At 40.8% G+C, this 13,804-nt stretch overlaps 1 protein-coding gene across 18 annotated transcripts in view; it reads right to left on the reverse strand.

Annotated features, from left to right (window-relative positions):
- The window catches only part of THRB (thyroid hormone receptor beta), a 371,044-nt gene that overhangs the window by 94,422 nt on the left and 262,818 nt on the right, over window positions 1–13,804 (reverse strand). For all 18 annotated transcript variants that reach the window (XM_077865408.1, XM_077865416.1, XM_077865411.1 and 15 more), the window contains one exon: window positions 6,251–6,314. In XM_077865408.1, coding sequence (XP_077721534.1) covers window positions 6,251–6,272 — 22 coding nt within the window. In that variant the 5' untranslated portion in view covers window positions 6,273–6,314. The remainder of the gene's footprint in view (window positions 1–6,250; window positions 6,315–13,804) is intronic.

A 13,804-nucleotide genomic window follows, 5' to 3' on the forward strand; every position in this document is an offset into this window, starting at 1 on the left:
GAGGAGGGATCTACGGGAGAGACATCTAGGGAGGAACTTAAGGATTTTCTGTGTGTTACGGGTATAGTAACCTCCCTTCTGCCTTTAAGGCATTTTGGGGAAGACTGATGTTTCCTTTCTAGCCTGCTTTCAGGGCGATTTTTGTTTCTTGTAGCAGTGATACTGTGCTGAAGTAGGAGCAAAATGGTCGCCAGTGCTTCATGTGGGTAAATGCCCAAGACATTAAATCAAAGTTCCTTTTTGTAATTGGCTCCACCAACAGTGGAGCTAGCTATTTGGGCGAGTTGGTATTTTTCCTTCTCCAAAACTATTTGTGGCAACATTTGTAATGTGCATAGCAGGCTCTATGGAATCCAAGGCCATGTTTTATTTTTGGCCACAACCAGGGAAACAGGAACTTGGAAGAAAGTGAAATAAGTCTCTAGATGCTCTTTCAGAAGAACTATACCAGGAGTGTACAAATCAATATAAAGTCTCCCAGCTCCTGTAGCAACGTGGGAAAGGAAGCAGAGTGCCATGTCTGGCTTCTGTGGTTGTGTTCTTTGCATGGGTAACCAGTACAAAGACGTGGGGTTTGGAGGTCCTGACTTTGGGAGAGGGGACAGAAAGACCTCCAGCACTGCCAGGCTTTCCCTCCCTGCCTTCAAAGGCTAGGGCTAGCATACTCTGGGTGGATGGTTGGTGCATAAAAGACAAATATGAGAAGGTATTTATTGAGAAAATCTTCAGCTTTAACCAGTCATCCCTGTGTCTCATTAAAAAGAACTGTATGTTGGAATAGAAATGCTGACTCATAACACAGATCCTGTTGAGCTCTGCCCATCAGTACTCACTAGAAGACATTTCTAAGCTTGACAACAAAGACATAAATCATAGGGTGACACTCCAATAGAGCTTACTGTATAAAAACGAAAAACTTGGATATGTTGAAAAACGCCATGCTATCATGTTTACAACTTATTTGTAAATGGTTCAAAATAAAAAATCATACAGGTGAGATAGAAGGAAAAGAATTAAGCAAACGTGATAAAATATTAACATTTGAGGACTCTGGGTAGAGGGTAGCTGGGGATTCTTTGAACTAATCTTACAAACTTTTCTGTTAGTATGGGATTATTTCAAAAATTTATTATTATTTCATTATTTTTCAAGAAAAATTAAGAAAAAAAATTTAAAGGTCAAGTATTACCAAAAATGAAAAAAATACTACAATTGGAAAATAATTATAATATTAATGACAATGAATTATTTTCTTAAAAAATATATATGTATAAATCATAAGAAAAAGATAATGGCACAATGGAAAAGTTAAATGAACAGGGAAGTTACAAAAAACTTTTTAGTGGCCAGTATGTGTGTGTGTGTGTGTGTGTGTGTAGTCAAATTCATTATCAGTAAGAAAAACATAAAGTTTTGAAGAGCTGTGATAAAATTTTGTCTAATAAATGACTTCAAAAATTAACTACCAAAAAGCTCCAAATTTGGAAGATTTATGATTACATGGATGCTGTACTACTGGTGGGTGTCTCAGCTGGTCTAATAATCTGGTTACAATCTGGCAACAGAAGAGGTTTTTAAAGATGTTTAGTTCCTTTAATTTAGCATTTTTTACTTAGTAGAGTTTTATCCTGAGGAAGCAATCAGAGGTGCAAATTTATGTACAAACCAGTACTCAAGTAACATTATATTAGAAGTCCAACAATCAGAGAGTTTACCAGTAAATGATGGATTACCAAATAGCCATGACCAAAATCCTATTTCAGAAGAGTAGTTATTGACAGCAGGAAACAGTAACAATATGTATACTGTTTGCATTAGTTATCTTTGAATAGTGTCTTATTTTGCTGACAGTAGCCTCCTGATTCCATGAAAAGATGATCTACTTAGATCACAGGACATAAACACAACTGTGATTCTCTTTCTGAAGGAATGAAATGGTTATAAGGAGCATGTGGAAAGCCTAAGGAAAACTTGGAGAGCCGCCTCTGAAAAGTGACGTGGGCTTACAATAAAATATTGTTTTCCCAACTTAGATGTTTTGTTTGACTCTGAAAAACTTGTTCATTAGGATAGTCTTAAAACACAGAAAACATTACTCCAGGTTACTTTTTTTCTTTACATGCAACCATCAATGCCCCCATGCTCTACTTTAAGAAAATGTGATTTATACATGTTCAAATGGGAAGTATTGTAAAAGTAGGAGAACAAGAGAAGAACTGGTCTCCCTTTCTCATTTAATAAGGAATTCCAGATCTTGACAGATTAGGTGATAGGCTCAGTTATTATTCTAAAATATAGTAAATTGCTTCTATACATCATGAGAAAAATATAAAATCCATAACAAGCATGTAGACAATAAATACAAACAAGTGAGTTATAGATGAAGAAATATAAGTGGTCAATAAACATGTAAAAAAAATTCCATCTCAGAGGTCATGAGAAATGTGAATTTTTTTAAAAAAATGCAATTAAAAAAAAAGTGTGTAATTCTTTCCTTTGCTTGACACATGAGCCCAGCCCCAAACAAGCAATCTGGAGATCATATGATGGAAATGTTGGGTCAAACAATGAAAACAGTCATATCCTTGCTAACAACCTTCCCTTAGTGCCTAGGATACACTCCATAGTAATAGCTAGAGAAAGAAAAAGAAAAAGGGCAAACATCACAACAGGGAAGTTAAATGGACAAGCAGGCCACGAAGAAGAGATAGAGTTTAAACAACTGAATGGGGAATATTTTATTCACACAGAAGGATTCATGATACTGGGACTTTAAATGACAGGGGGCCTGACTGGATGGAAACATTAAATTCTGTGCTAATTTTATGTCATATCCTAATTTCATAAAGCCTGGTTCAATGCAAACAACAGGTCCTTGTTTCGGCTTCTTCAGGCACATGTGGAGAAGTCAGGGTTCTTAGTTTTCTTTTGCACCAAGGCCAAAAGCCTCTAACTTTGGTATTTGAATTTTTAGGTATTCATATCTTGGAACAAACTCCCCTATATGGTGAATCATGGTTTTATGCAAAGTAGAGCTCATTATGATGCCATAAATGTTAGCAGAATTCCCCTCAGATTACTTAGGAAGCAGTGCTTAATTCCAGATTAATAAAATACCATAATAAGGCACTTTCTTACTTTCTCCATTAAGAATCAGTGTTTTTCAATGAGTGATTTCATGCAATCCTAATTTCAAACTAGGTAAAGCAATGAGAACATTTTGGCAAGACCCCACTCCATTGTAGCTGATGGATAAATAACCCCAGAAAATAACCAAATTTCCATTTGTGTTAATGCTAAACATACAAATTTATTAAGCATTCTGGCTGAGAGAGACTACATACCAACAACGTGGCTCTTTTATCTGAAAATGCTGGTCTGCTTGCTTTTAGGAAAACAGATTCAATGTTCTTATTCTTGTTCATTTAAAGAATGGCTTTATTTTCATAAAGGTTAATTGATAGCTGTATTGCATAACAGTAATATTACCTATTATGTTTTTCAAAGAAGAAAATATGCACATTTGCCCTTTAAATTATACTCCTAAAGCAAGCACTTAGTTCCAATGGCTTACAACTTTGCTATGGTCTTCCATATAAAGAAGCTCTTTAGGTTTCTTAAAATAAACACAAAGCCTGAGATCATAGCAAAAGAGAGAGAGAAAAGGATACTGTTTTATTTCGTCCACAAACAAGGGAGTCTAAAGTAATAATTTTCTCAGCTGAGTCCATTAACATGCACTGAGCATATGTGTGTATGGAATAGATTTTCTTTTGCAAATAGAACTACTGTTAGTTTCCACACTATGAAGCAAATGCTGGGAAGGAAAAAATCCCTCCTCCATTGGAAGGCACCTGGGCTTCCAGCTCAGTATGCAAGGAAGGCATCTTGGCTTCTACAAAATCAGCTGAAAAGCTGGCTCAGTTTAGAACTGTCTTGGGGTAAGCCGAGATTCCTAGCTGAGTCTTGGAGATGAGTGGACTTTGCCTTGGGGGTTATGCTCAACAATAAGATGGTCTGGACTACTTTGGACTCTAGAAGCAGAGGTCTGTGAACTACGGTCCTTGGGCCAAAGCTGGCCTGCTGCCTGTTTTGTAAATAAAGTTTTGTTGACACATAAACAACCCATTTGTCTATACAGTCCATGGATTTTTGCGCTACAATGGCAGAACTGAGTAGTCAGCAATGCCCGAGATATTTACTATATTGGCTCTTTAAAAAGAATTGCTGACCTCTGTTCTATAGGAACCTGGAATGGATGCTCACTTCTTGACCTTTATCTGGAACCAACCCCATGGCAAGTAAAAACTATTGTATTACCCACTTCTATACCAAGCTTTGCAATTTCGTTATGTCTCAGATGGATATGTTCTCTGAGACTGTATCTTTGGAGGCTTTTTCTAGTGGGCAGATTATTGTGGAGTATCGAACCACCCTTGTGTTGCACTTGATCCCACACTATCCTATATCAGAGGGGCACTTTCCCTAGGTTTTGCAGTATGGATACCTGCTGTTGGGTATCTGTGCTCACATGGGGCTGTACCTGCCAAGACTTATGTTTCATTCCTTCTGGCTGAGATCCCCACTCATCAGTAAAAATGAAGGAGCTAGCTAAGGTTTATCTATACTAATTTTCTACTGAATGACCAGGTTTATGACATAGAATAGGTGAAATTTAAGTGGGAGAGGATTTTTGGCTGGGTCGTCAGTGGAATAGAAGGAGGTGAGTATGTTTTGATGCCTGTTACTGAGTAAAAATAGGGGGAAGGAGTGAGATGTGGTTCTGAGGCCCTCACCTACTGGTATGAATTACTCTGGTTTGTTCAGCCACTCCATCTTTTTTTTTTTTATAAGATTTTATTTTATTTATTTATTTGAGAGAAAAAGAGAGAGAGAGTATAAGTGAGTGGGGCAGGGAGGAGTAGAGGGAGAGGGAGAAGCAGACTTCCTGCCGAGCAGGGAGTCCAACACAAGACTGGATCCCAGGACCCTGGGATCACAACTCAAGCTGAAGGCAGACACCCAACTGACGGAGCCATCTGGGTAACCCATCTTTTTTGCTGTACCAAGAGCTCCAGTATAGGTGGGTAGAAGGGCAGAGCAATGATGCTGAGAGAGGCAGTGTATAGTCATTGGGAGGCTTCCAAACTTGCAGAAGGCTGAATGGCAACTCGAGGTCACTTCAATTTCTCAGGTCTCCTGGGTAATGGATTCTTGGAGAAATTGTCCTGAGTGTTTAGTCTGTCACTGGGTAAGGAGGTGACATGAATGGGTTATCAAAGGTCACGCTGTGCCCATGACATGCAGAGATCTGTGGGTATCTGCCCTGCTGCCATAGGAACTGCAAGAATTGGTAGGGGCTTGGTGCTAGGCTGGAAGGTAGGTAGCAGAGGTTGTAAACTGAGAAAACTGATAGGACATGGGTTTCTTCCAGTCAGCAGACATATTTTAATGGGCCCCTGAGTCTTTGACTTTTTTATAAGTTAATCGTTAATATTTGTGAGTGGGACTATTTCATTTAAAAGCTGGATTTCCAACTTCTTTTGAAAATTTGAAATATCTGCGCATCCTGGGCTTCATCCCTACTTGTCAGTGATCACCTAGATTGGAGGAAAGTTTCTCTCTGAAGAGTACTTCAGTTTTATTTGTGGTTTTCCCTTACACCGGATCTGTTTCTGGCATTAGTGTTATTGGCCTGGTCCCTGGGACCTTTGAGTTTGGAACCCCTGCTCTCTGTGTTGCACAAAGAATTCATGCTATTGCAACTTTATGTTCCTTGGGGGTCATTCTGTCTCCTTTGTCCCTTGCTAACAGTCGCTACCTCATTTACCTGCTGCAATCTAATCATATTCCATTCTGACTCTACTGCTAAATGGAATAAACAGCCCGTTTGGGAGAAGATGCCTGGACCCTAGTCATTAAGTGTATACAGCCATTTATTATATTGATCTAAGTGAATGTAAAGAGTCAATGTAGCTAGTGTGCAAGGGTTATCTCAGGATAGCTAAAAAGTAGCCTTTTGCTGTGAATTATCATTTCTTCACCATAGGTTTCAGGTGATGATGCATCTCATTTCTGAAGAAGATGAAAGCTCATTTGTTGGGATGTATTCATAGGATGTATCTGCATTTAGTAATACTGGAAATAATTGTTGCTAAGACTCTTAGGTTGATCTTTTAGAAACTCTATATTTCTCTTTAGGTGGAACACAAATGGAGACATGCAAAGAAAATAAAAAAAACATAGATACCTGTCATACTGTTGGGAGTCATAGGTTAGTAATCATTCTGGACCTTTTTTTTCACTGACACCTCCTACAAAGAAAAAGACAAGAAAAAAACCCACAGGTTATAACCTGTATTTTCCATAATGTTTTTGTTTCAAATAATATCACATACATTAATTAGTTTGAGGCAATTCATTACTCTCAACTCACAACTAGGGAAATTGAAGCATCGGTGGGCTCTGTGATACGTGTAAATTGACAAGATGTTTTAATTTTTAATCTCAGGTTTCCTTCTATAAATAAGTCTTCAACATAATATTTTATTAAAGATTACATGTCTCTTTTTCCATCTCAAGTTTCAAGAATGCTACCAGTACACTGACTTGCTGCTTTTCCTGAGAGTGGCTAGGGTATAGCATCTTCAGTCTATATCCTTGCTTCTCCAAGTGAGGGATGTCAATCTCAGACTCACGCACTGGCTCCAATCCCAGCTTCCAGCTCTTCCTGAGGGCAAGCTGTGTCCCTCCTGTCTCTCTGAGGGTTTGCTTCCTCAATCCTTCCTGAGCAAAACAGTCCCCATGTTTACATAAGCTGGTTTAAGTCAGGTATCTGCCACTTGCAACCAAGAGTCTCTACTGATAACACTAATATTAAAATACAATATTAATACAAGTGTGTCAAAACAGTTTTGTCTCCTTTTCATGATCTCAAAGGTGAAACTATAAAATCCCAGTTATGTTCTGCTATACCATCAAGTAAAATAATCTTTGTTTTCAAAATTTCAATTGAATAGGCTTCTGAATTGTGTGTAAAGTAGAAAGTACTCAGGAACAAGAGGAAAAAAATCTTAGTAAGGCTTTAAAAATATTGTCACCACAAAGTTTAATACTAATTTTCCTATGTAGTAATGTTTTCTTTTAGTATTACCATTACTACTACTATACGATTACCATTACCAGAGCATTAATAGTATAATAGTATTGCTATTATTATAGTATATGGTATTTGGTAGTATTTAGTGCTGTTTTCCTTCAATGACCTCTAGAGTTTTGTAATGTAATTGCAGGGAAGTCTAAGAACCCTCTAGGCAGGTGTCTGGGCCCTCTTTTCCTGGCCATTCTATGACACAGCATGGGGTCAGTGAGGGACTTTGTTCTGAGGAGTGGACACAGAGAAGGTCCCCCAGAGCCTGGGGCTCACCAGGTGGTCATGGGGCCAAAGGAGAAAACAAAGTCCAAAGAGCTTAAAAATAAAGAAAGCTTGAAAATAAAGAGTCCTTCCTTCCTTCCTTCCTTCCTTCCTTCCTTCCTTCCTTCCTTCCTTCCTTCCTTCCTTCTTTCTTTCTTTCTTTCTTTCTTTCTTTCTTTCTTTCTTTCTCTCTCTCTCTCTCTCTCTCTTTCTCTCTTTCTCTCTTTCTCTCTTTCTTTCTTTCTTTCTTTCTTTCTTTCTTTCTTTCTTTCTTTCTTTCTTCTTTCCTTTCTTTCGTCAGGAAAGGAAACAAATTCAGGGAAGGCTTTCACCGAGTAGGTCAGTGAGGAGGAAGGGTCAGGTGGCAATGTGTTGGCAAAGGAGTGGCTAAGAAGTTGACAAGCAGCTCTCTGTCCTGGAAGGGCCGAGACACGGTCTATACAGCATTCCACATCATTCATTCAGCAAGTCCCACTGCTCATGGGCAGGGAAGAGCCTACTGGGAGACCCAGCATTGGTCCGTATCCCAGATGCTCTAGGTGAAGCTCCTCTCATAATGTCAGCATCTCAGGACCAACTGAGGGGGAGAATGGCACTCAGTTTAGTCTCCTGGGCAAGCTCTATGGGATGGAGAACATTCCTTTTGTATGTCATTCATTTATTTGGTTGGTCAGTCCAGAGGTCCTGATCGATGTCCTACTATGCTTCGGCTGTCCCCCAGGCTTTGCCCAAAGATAACACCTGGGCCTATCCACTGGAGGCTTCTAACCCAACAGGGAGAGAATCATGTTTAAAAAATGCAGAAATGTATGCAGCTTTCCCCTTCAGTGTCTCTTCAGAGCAGCCTGGGATTCAAAGGGGGCAGAGGTCACTCCTACCAGGGGCTATCCAGAAAGGCTACCTAGTGGAGGTAACTCTGGACCCGAAGGTGCTTGTCCTCTCTAGGCCTTTCCATGGGTCATGATTTAATGCTTTCTTCTCATTCTTGCACTTGGGGCACAGGGATGATTCTGGGTAATTCTTTTATTTATTTTTATTATTATTTTTAAAGATTTTATTTATTTTTGTGAGAGGCACAGAGAGAGAGACAGAGACATAAGCAAAGGGAAAAGTAGGCTCCCTGTGGGGAGCTTGTTGGAGGACTCTATCCCAGGACCCCGGGATCATGACCTGAGCCAAAGGTAGATGCTCAACCATTGAGCCACCTAGACATCCCTCTGGGTAATTCTTTTAAATACTGCAGTTTTAAGTGGAGGAGTTTGAGTACCTAATTGAGTTTTTAAAGCTGCAGAGCTACTTAGTCAAAGCAGACCAGTCAGAGGGCTACGGCAGGTCTAGAGGAGGGATGAAAGTGCCTAGAACTAGCGTGGTGGCAGCAGATGGTGAGGGACGCAAGTGACATTAAGGAAACAGAAATAAGACACTGTTATGAATGCAATGTGAGCATTTAATACTGGGATAAACACTGGGGATACAAATAGGCTAAGACTAGAGGCTCTTGGCCCTCCAGGAATTTATAATCCATTTTACAAGCTGGCTGGGAAGGCGGAGTTCCCTGGCCAGGAGCAGCTAAATACACAAGCCGCATGTGCAGTGTGCCAAGAGGTGGTGGGACAGTTTCTCGGGGCTCTCCTTCTTCTGCTCACTTAATCACTCTCTGTCTGATGCCATGTCCTGTAGGTGAAACTTGTTCCCCTTGGAAGAATGCAAAAGTGGGCATTCATCTCCAAAACATCTAAAACACATATATATTTAAAAAAATGGCAGGGAAGTTGTCCTTGAGTTCTCTGAAACTGGGAAGCAAATAGAATTATTATATTACAAACACGTAGGATGTAGGTCCAGGGACTCTGGAAGACACTGGGCTCCCTACAACCTTCTGGGAGCTCAGAGGCCAGCTTGGGCTGCATGGATGGAAAAAATGTAGCCTATAGGACAACAGCCAGGCCACATCTGGGCTGCTATATTTGAAGAGAAAGCCTCATGTAGAATGTCCAGGCTGATGGAAACCATGTCTTACAAGAAGTGTGGAAGGGAGTCTAAAAAAGTGAACAGTCATACGGTCTTCAAATATGTGAGGATCTGTCATGTGGGAAGCGTTAATTCAGTATGTCAGTGGTCTGGCTGGAGAGATGCTGCTGGGGCCCGCCAAGGAGACAGAGGACTTTCTCTGCTTGACCTTAGGTGGAAGAAGATGCACACCTATAGGCAGGAAAAAATGCACAAAGGCGCACCATCTCCCAACCTCAAGCTGCTCTTGTTCTCAGGACAGATTAAGCCTCTCTTGAGAAGACCAGAGTCTTCATTCTGCAACAAAGCAGATGCCAGGTGTATGGTACGGTTCTGGGGATGTGCAAAGGCCTGCTCTATGCTTCTCCCTAAAATTCTTCTTTAAAGCTTCATTGCTTTAGCTTGGTGGATCTCAACTGTTTTGGGTTGTGGCAAGATCTGGTCTACTCAAAGAATATAATGGAAGTTATAGGACCCTTCCCTTGAAAGATGAGTACATGATTTGGCATATATTTTCAGGAGATTTGCGGGTCCTCCTCCACCAAACTCATGTGTGGATGCACATTAAGCTTTGGCTGCAGGCTTTGATGATTGTTAAAATGCAAAAGCTCATGGAAAAGACATAAATTGATATAAATGCAATCTATTGAATAGAATGAAAAAGAGATGTGCTGTTAGTAGTTAGTTGGCCAGTTCGGTAGTCAGCACCAGGGTCCAACAAGAAAATACGGAGTCAGGACAGCTAAAATAAAGCAGCACGAACATCCTGTTTTACAGCTTAGACAGGAATGCACTAGCGTTCTGCTTTGCAGCTTTTGCAGAAATGACTTCTGCAAAATGTCCTAAAATAAGACACTTAACACAAAACATTTGTCACTATCATGGGCAAGGGGCAGTTAAGACAAAAACCCCTAGATGTCAGCAAAAAAAGACCATTAGCACGTGGACATTAGTCTAATAGGGAGACAAATACATAACCAAAGCTCTGATTGGCATGACTTGCCACATCCTGATTGCTTAAGATATTCAGCAAAGATGCTCATAAAAACCCTTCATCTAAAAAACTCCAAGGCCAGCCCTCTTGGGCCCCTATCCCTCTCTGAAAGCTTTATAGTCTTGCTCAATAAACTTTGCTTTGCTGCCCACCACTCTTTGTGTGGTCTACCTCTTTATTCTTCAATGCAGTGTGACTAAGAATCACGGGTACTAGAGGCAGAGAAATCCTGCAACACAAAAAAGTGTGAGCTATTTTTGGTCAGGGGAACAGCGAACAGGACCTACAAGCAGTAGTAGATTCCTTTTTGGGTGGAAGAAAGATGAGTTTCAGAGAAACGGCTAGAGGCTAAAGACAAATCCTCCAACCCAAGGACTTGGTCTAGGACCACTCCATTTATGCCACCAGACACCGTCGCAAGCTCTGGATCATCTGAGATGAATTATTCATGTTACCTGCCCCTGGGGGGCTTAGGTGAAGAACCAGTCTGTACATTAGCAGCACAAGAGTTGACCAGATGATAAAAGGTATGTTTGGAGGCACTAAAGAGAATGTGATGAATTCTATCTCTATGAGGAAGACCCACAGGGACATTTGAGCTTGGCTTTGAAAAATGAGACAGGAAAAAAAAAATGAGACAGGATATTTTCCAGGTGGAGAATAAAGAATGGCTCAAGAACAACAAAAGAACAAAAGGTAGAGCAACTTGGCAGAGGATACATGATTTGGGGTGGGGAGGGAAGAGAACATGGCCAATAATGAAGCTGTAAATGTAGTTAGGGGCCAGATAATGACAGGTCTTGACAGGTTTGCCATGGAATTCAGTCTTCATCATATGGGAAATAGGGAGCTCAGGAAGCTCCTTAGAGAATGACCCACTTTGAGAAAGAGAACTCTGCTGCAATGTGGAGGACTCCTCAGGAGGTTAACCCCTTGGGTGGCACCTCTTTGTGTGGGATCATTGTTATTTTACTGTCTTAGTGTTCTAGGTCACAAAGCTAGACTAGGGCCAGAGTTAATACCGTTTAACTCCATCTTGTAAACCCCAGTGCAGTTGCCCAGACTGCACACCCATTCATCCCCTTGTGTTTCCCTTTTCCCTCTAGAAATGACAACATTGAAGGGACAACTGTAAAAATCACCCCTTGAAAAATCTTTCCATATGGGTCCAGTGAGTCATTGCTTATACAGTCTGTACATAATTAACATGAAACATCACATCCTCCTCACGTCTTTACATCAACCTTTTCTGAGGAGAGTGTTGGTGGCCTTTTCAAGGCCATCTTCCTTGGCTCTCTTGGGAGTAAGGGTCTAGGAGTATTATGTGGCTTGATGCATCAGAACAGGAAGATATATAGGGCTTCTCTGTTAACACTTGAACAGGTGCTTCATTGGCTGTCCAAGGAAGCCATAAGTGCCCTAGGGTGGGGTAGGGGTAGCTTTCATGGACAAATCTCTTGATTCAGCGTAAAAGGTCAGATGCCCAAATGTTAGTTTACCACAGACTCTAAGTTGAGACCACTAACACCAGGAAGGCTCTCAAAGGAGGACACACCCACTCTCTCACCTGACATTGAACAAACATGGATAATCTATTCTTCCTGGATTTTAGAGGTCACGGCAATATGAGTGGAGGGCAGTCCATGAGGATGTGTCTTGAAGTTGTGTCTACATAGCAAGCAACTGTTTTTACTAAGTTTATTTGGTATGGTGGGGCATTGGGTACTGCTGGGGTTTATGGGATGGGGCCAGAGCAGCTTGGCCCACTCTGGCCCCCTTCTGGCCTTACCATTACTCTGTGGCATCTGGAAACACTGCTGGGTGAAGACAAATGGCCATCCCTTCAGAGTGGGCTGCACCTCTCAAGGAAGGCAATGAGGTTATGGATCTCCATCAGGTGCCTCCACTTTGAATATCCTCTCCCTTCTGGAGTCTCCCTTTGTATCCCCTGCCCCTTAGAGGGAAGGGCCCGTTTCCATCAAAACTTTACTCTGCCATTTGGGAAACATTTTTAAGAACAAGTTCAAGCCCAGGTATAGAGGAAAGATTCCTGGACCAGGTATCATTCCAGATGGTTTAGAGTCTCAACTCAGTAGCTCAACCATCTCAGATGGCCTCTTTACTTCTTACCCCTTCAGGGTTATGATAAGGGCCAAAGGGATTTGAAATTGCTTTATAGATTTAAAAGTAGGATATCAACATAAGGTATTGGAAGAGTTCATCATTATTGTAGTCACTATCATTATGATCTACTAATCTTCTGGCCAGGCCCAAATATCCCTAAGGTGTGAGAAATTGGAGCTATTATCTGGCCTCTACTTTGAGCTATCCTGAGGTGGTTTGAAGACTCATAACAACACAGAAGTCCACCTTCCTAAACCCCATTATCACCAAGATAAAGTGGAAGTGATATTTCTCCTCTCTCCCACCTGCCATTCTCCTTTTTCCAGACTTAATTTTACCTTTTGAAATTTTTTTTCCCTTTCTAGCTTATCTTTCACAGTCATTTAAATTTGTTATAGAACAAAGAAGGTTGGGTGCCCAGATGAATTTGTTCCCATTTCTATAACTTCCTAAATGCTGTCCCAGTTATCCTTTGCTGAAGTCTTTGCATTTTCATAAGAAATCTAGGATTCAATGAAGTGAATATATAATGGTTAAATTTATGATGATAGTAATAAGAACTCAAATAAAAGAGAACAGAGGCAAAGTATATTCAAATCATACCACACTGTGATCCACCTTTTCCACTTGGTAAAACTAACCCTATTTGGCAGTGTTGTGTAAAAAAAAAAAAAATCAATAAGAGGAAACAATTTAAAAAGCCAGCACAGTTAGACTGGGAATGGGGCTGGTTAAAAAGGAACATAAGGCCGTGTTAAAGATGTGGAAAAACAGAAGTAGCTGGTACTTGTGCTGTGGCCCAGATGTTCGTCTGAATGGATCACCTCTAGGGGCGGAGGGCAGGGACAGAATTCCTCTGCTGGATATGGTGGGCAAGCAACTAGGGCCCAGCATAGGAGACAGCAACAAATGACTATTGAATGGCAGAGCTATAATTTTCATTTGAGATTTTCAGCAGTTGTGTTTTGCCTTCGGGGAATGAGACAAGACAACCAGGATCTGTGATTGAAATTGAGCCTAATTTGCTGTGGCTGATTTTTTTGTTCTTGGTAAAGTGATTAGACTTTACTTCTACCCGACCCACCCCTTTTAATTCATATTCAACAATCTTGTTGTGAGGCTCATTTCTGCTTTTCATTTTAACCTCTGTCCAAGCCAAATCCTTGTCCCCTTCTCTCCTTCTTCCATTCTCCTTTTCCTTCTCTCTCCCAGGCAAAAGTCACTGTGGCATGGAAAGAGTGTGGATCCTGCCACTTACCAAC

This window comes from Canis aureus, chromosome 22 (genome assembly GCF_053574225.1).
Source record: "Canis aureus isolate CA01 chromosome 22, VMU_Caureus_v.1.0, whole genome shotgun sequence".
Taxonomy (NCBI): domain Eukaryota; kingdom Metazoa; phylum Chordata; class Mammalia; order Carnivora; family Canidae; genus Canis; species Canis aureus.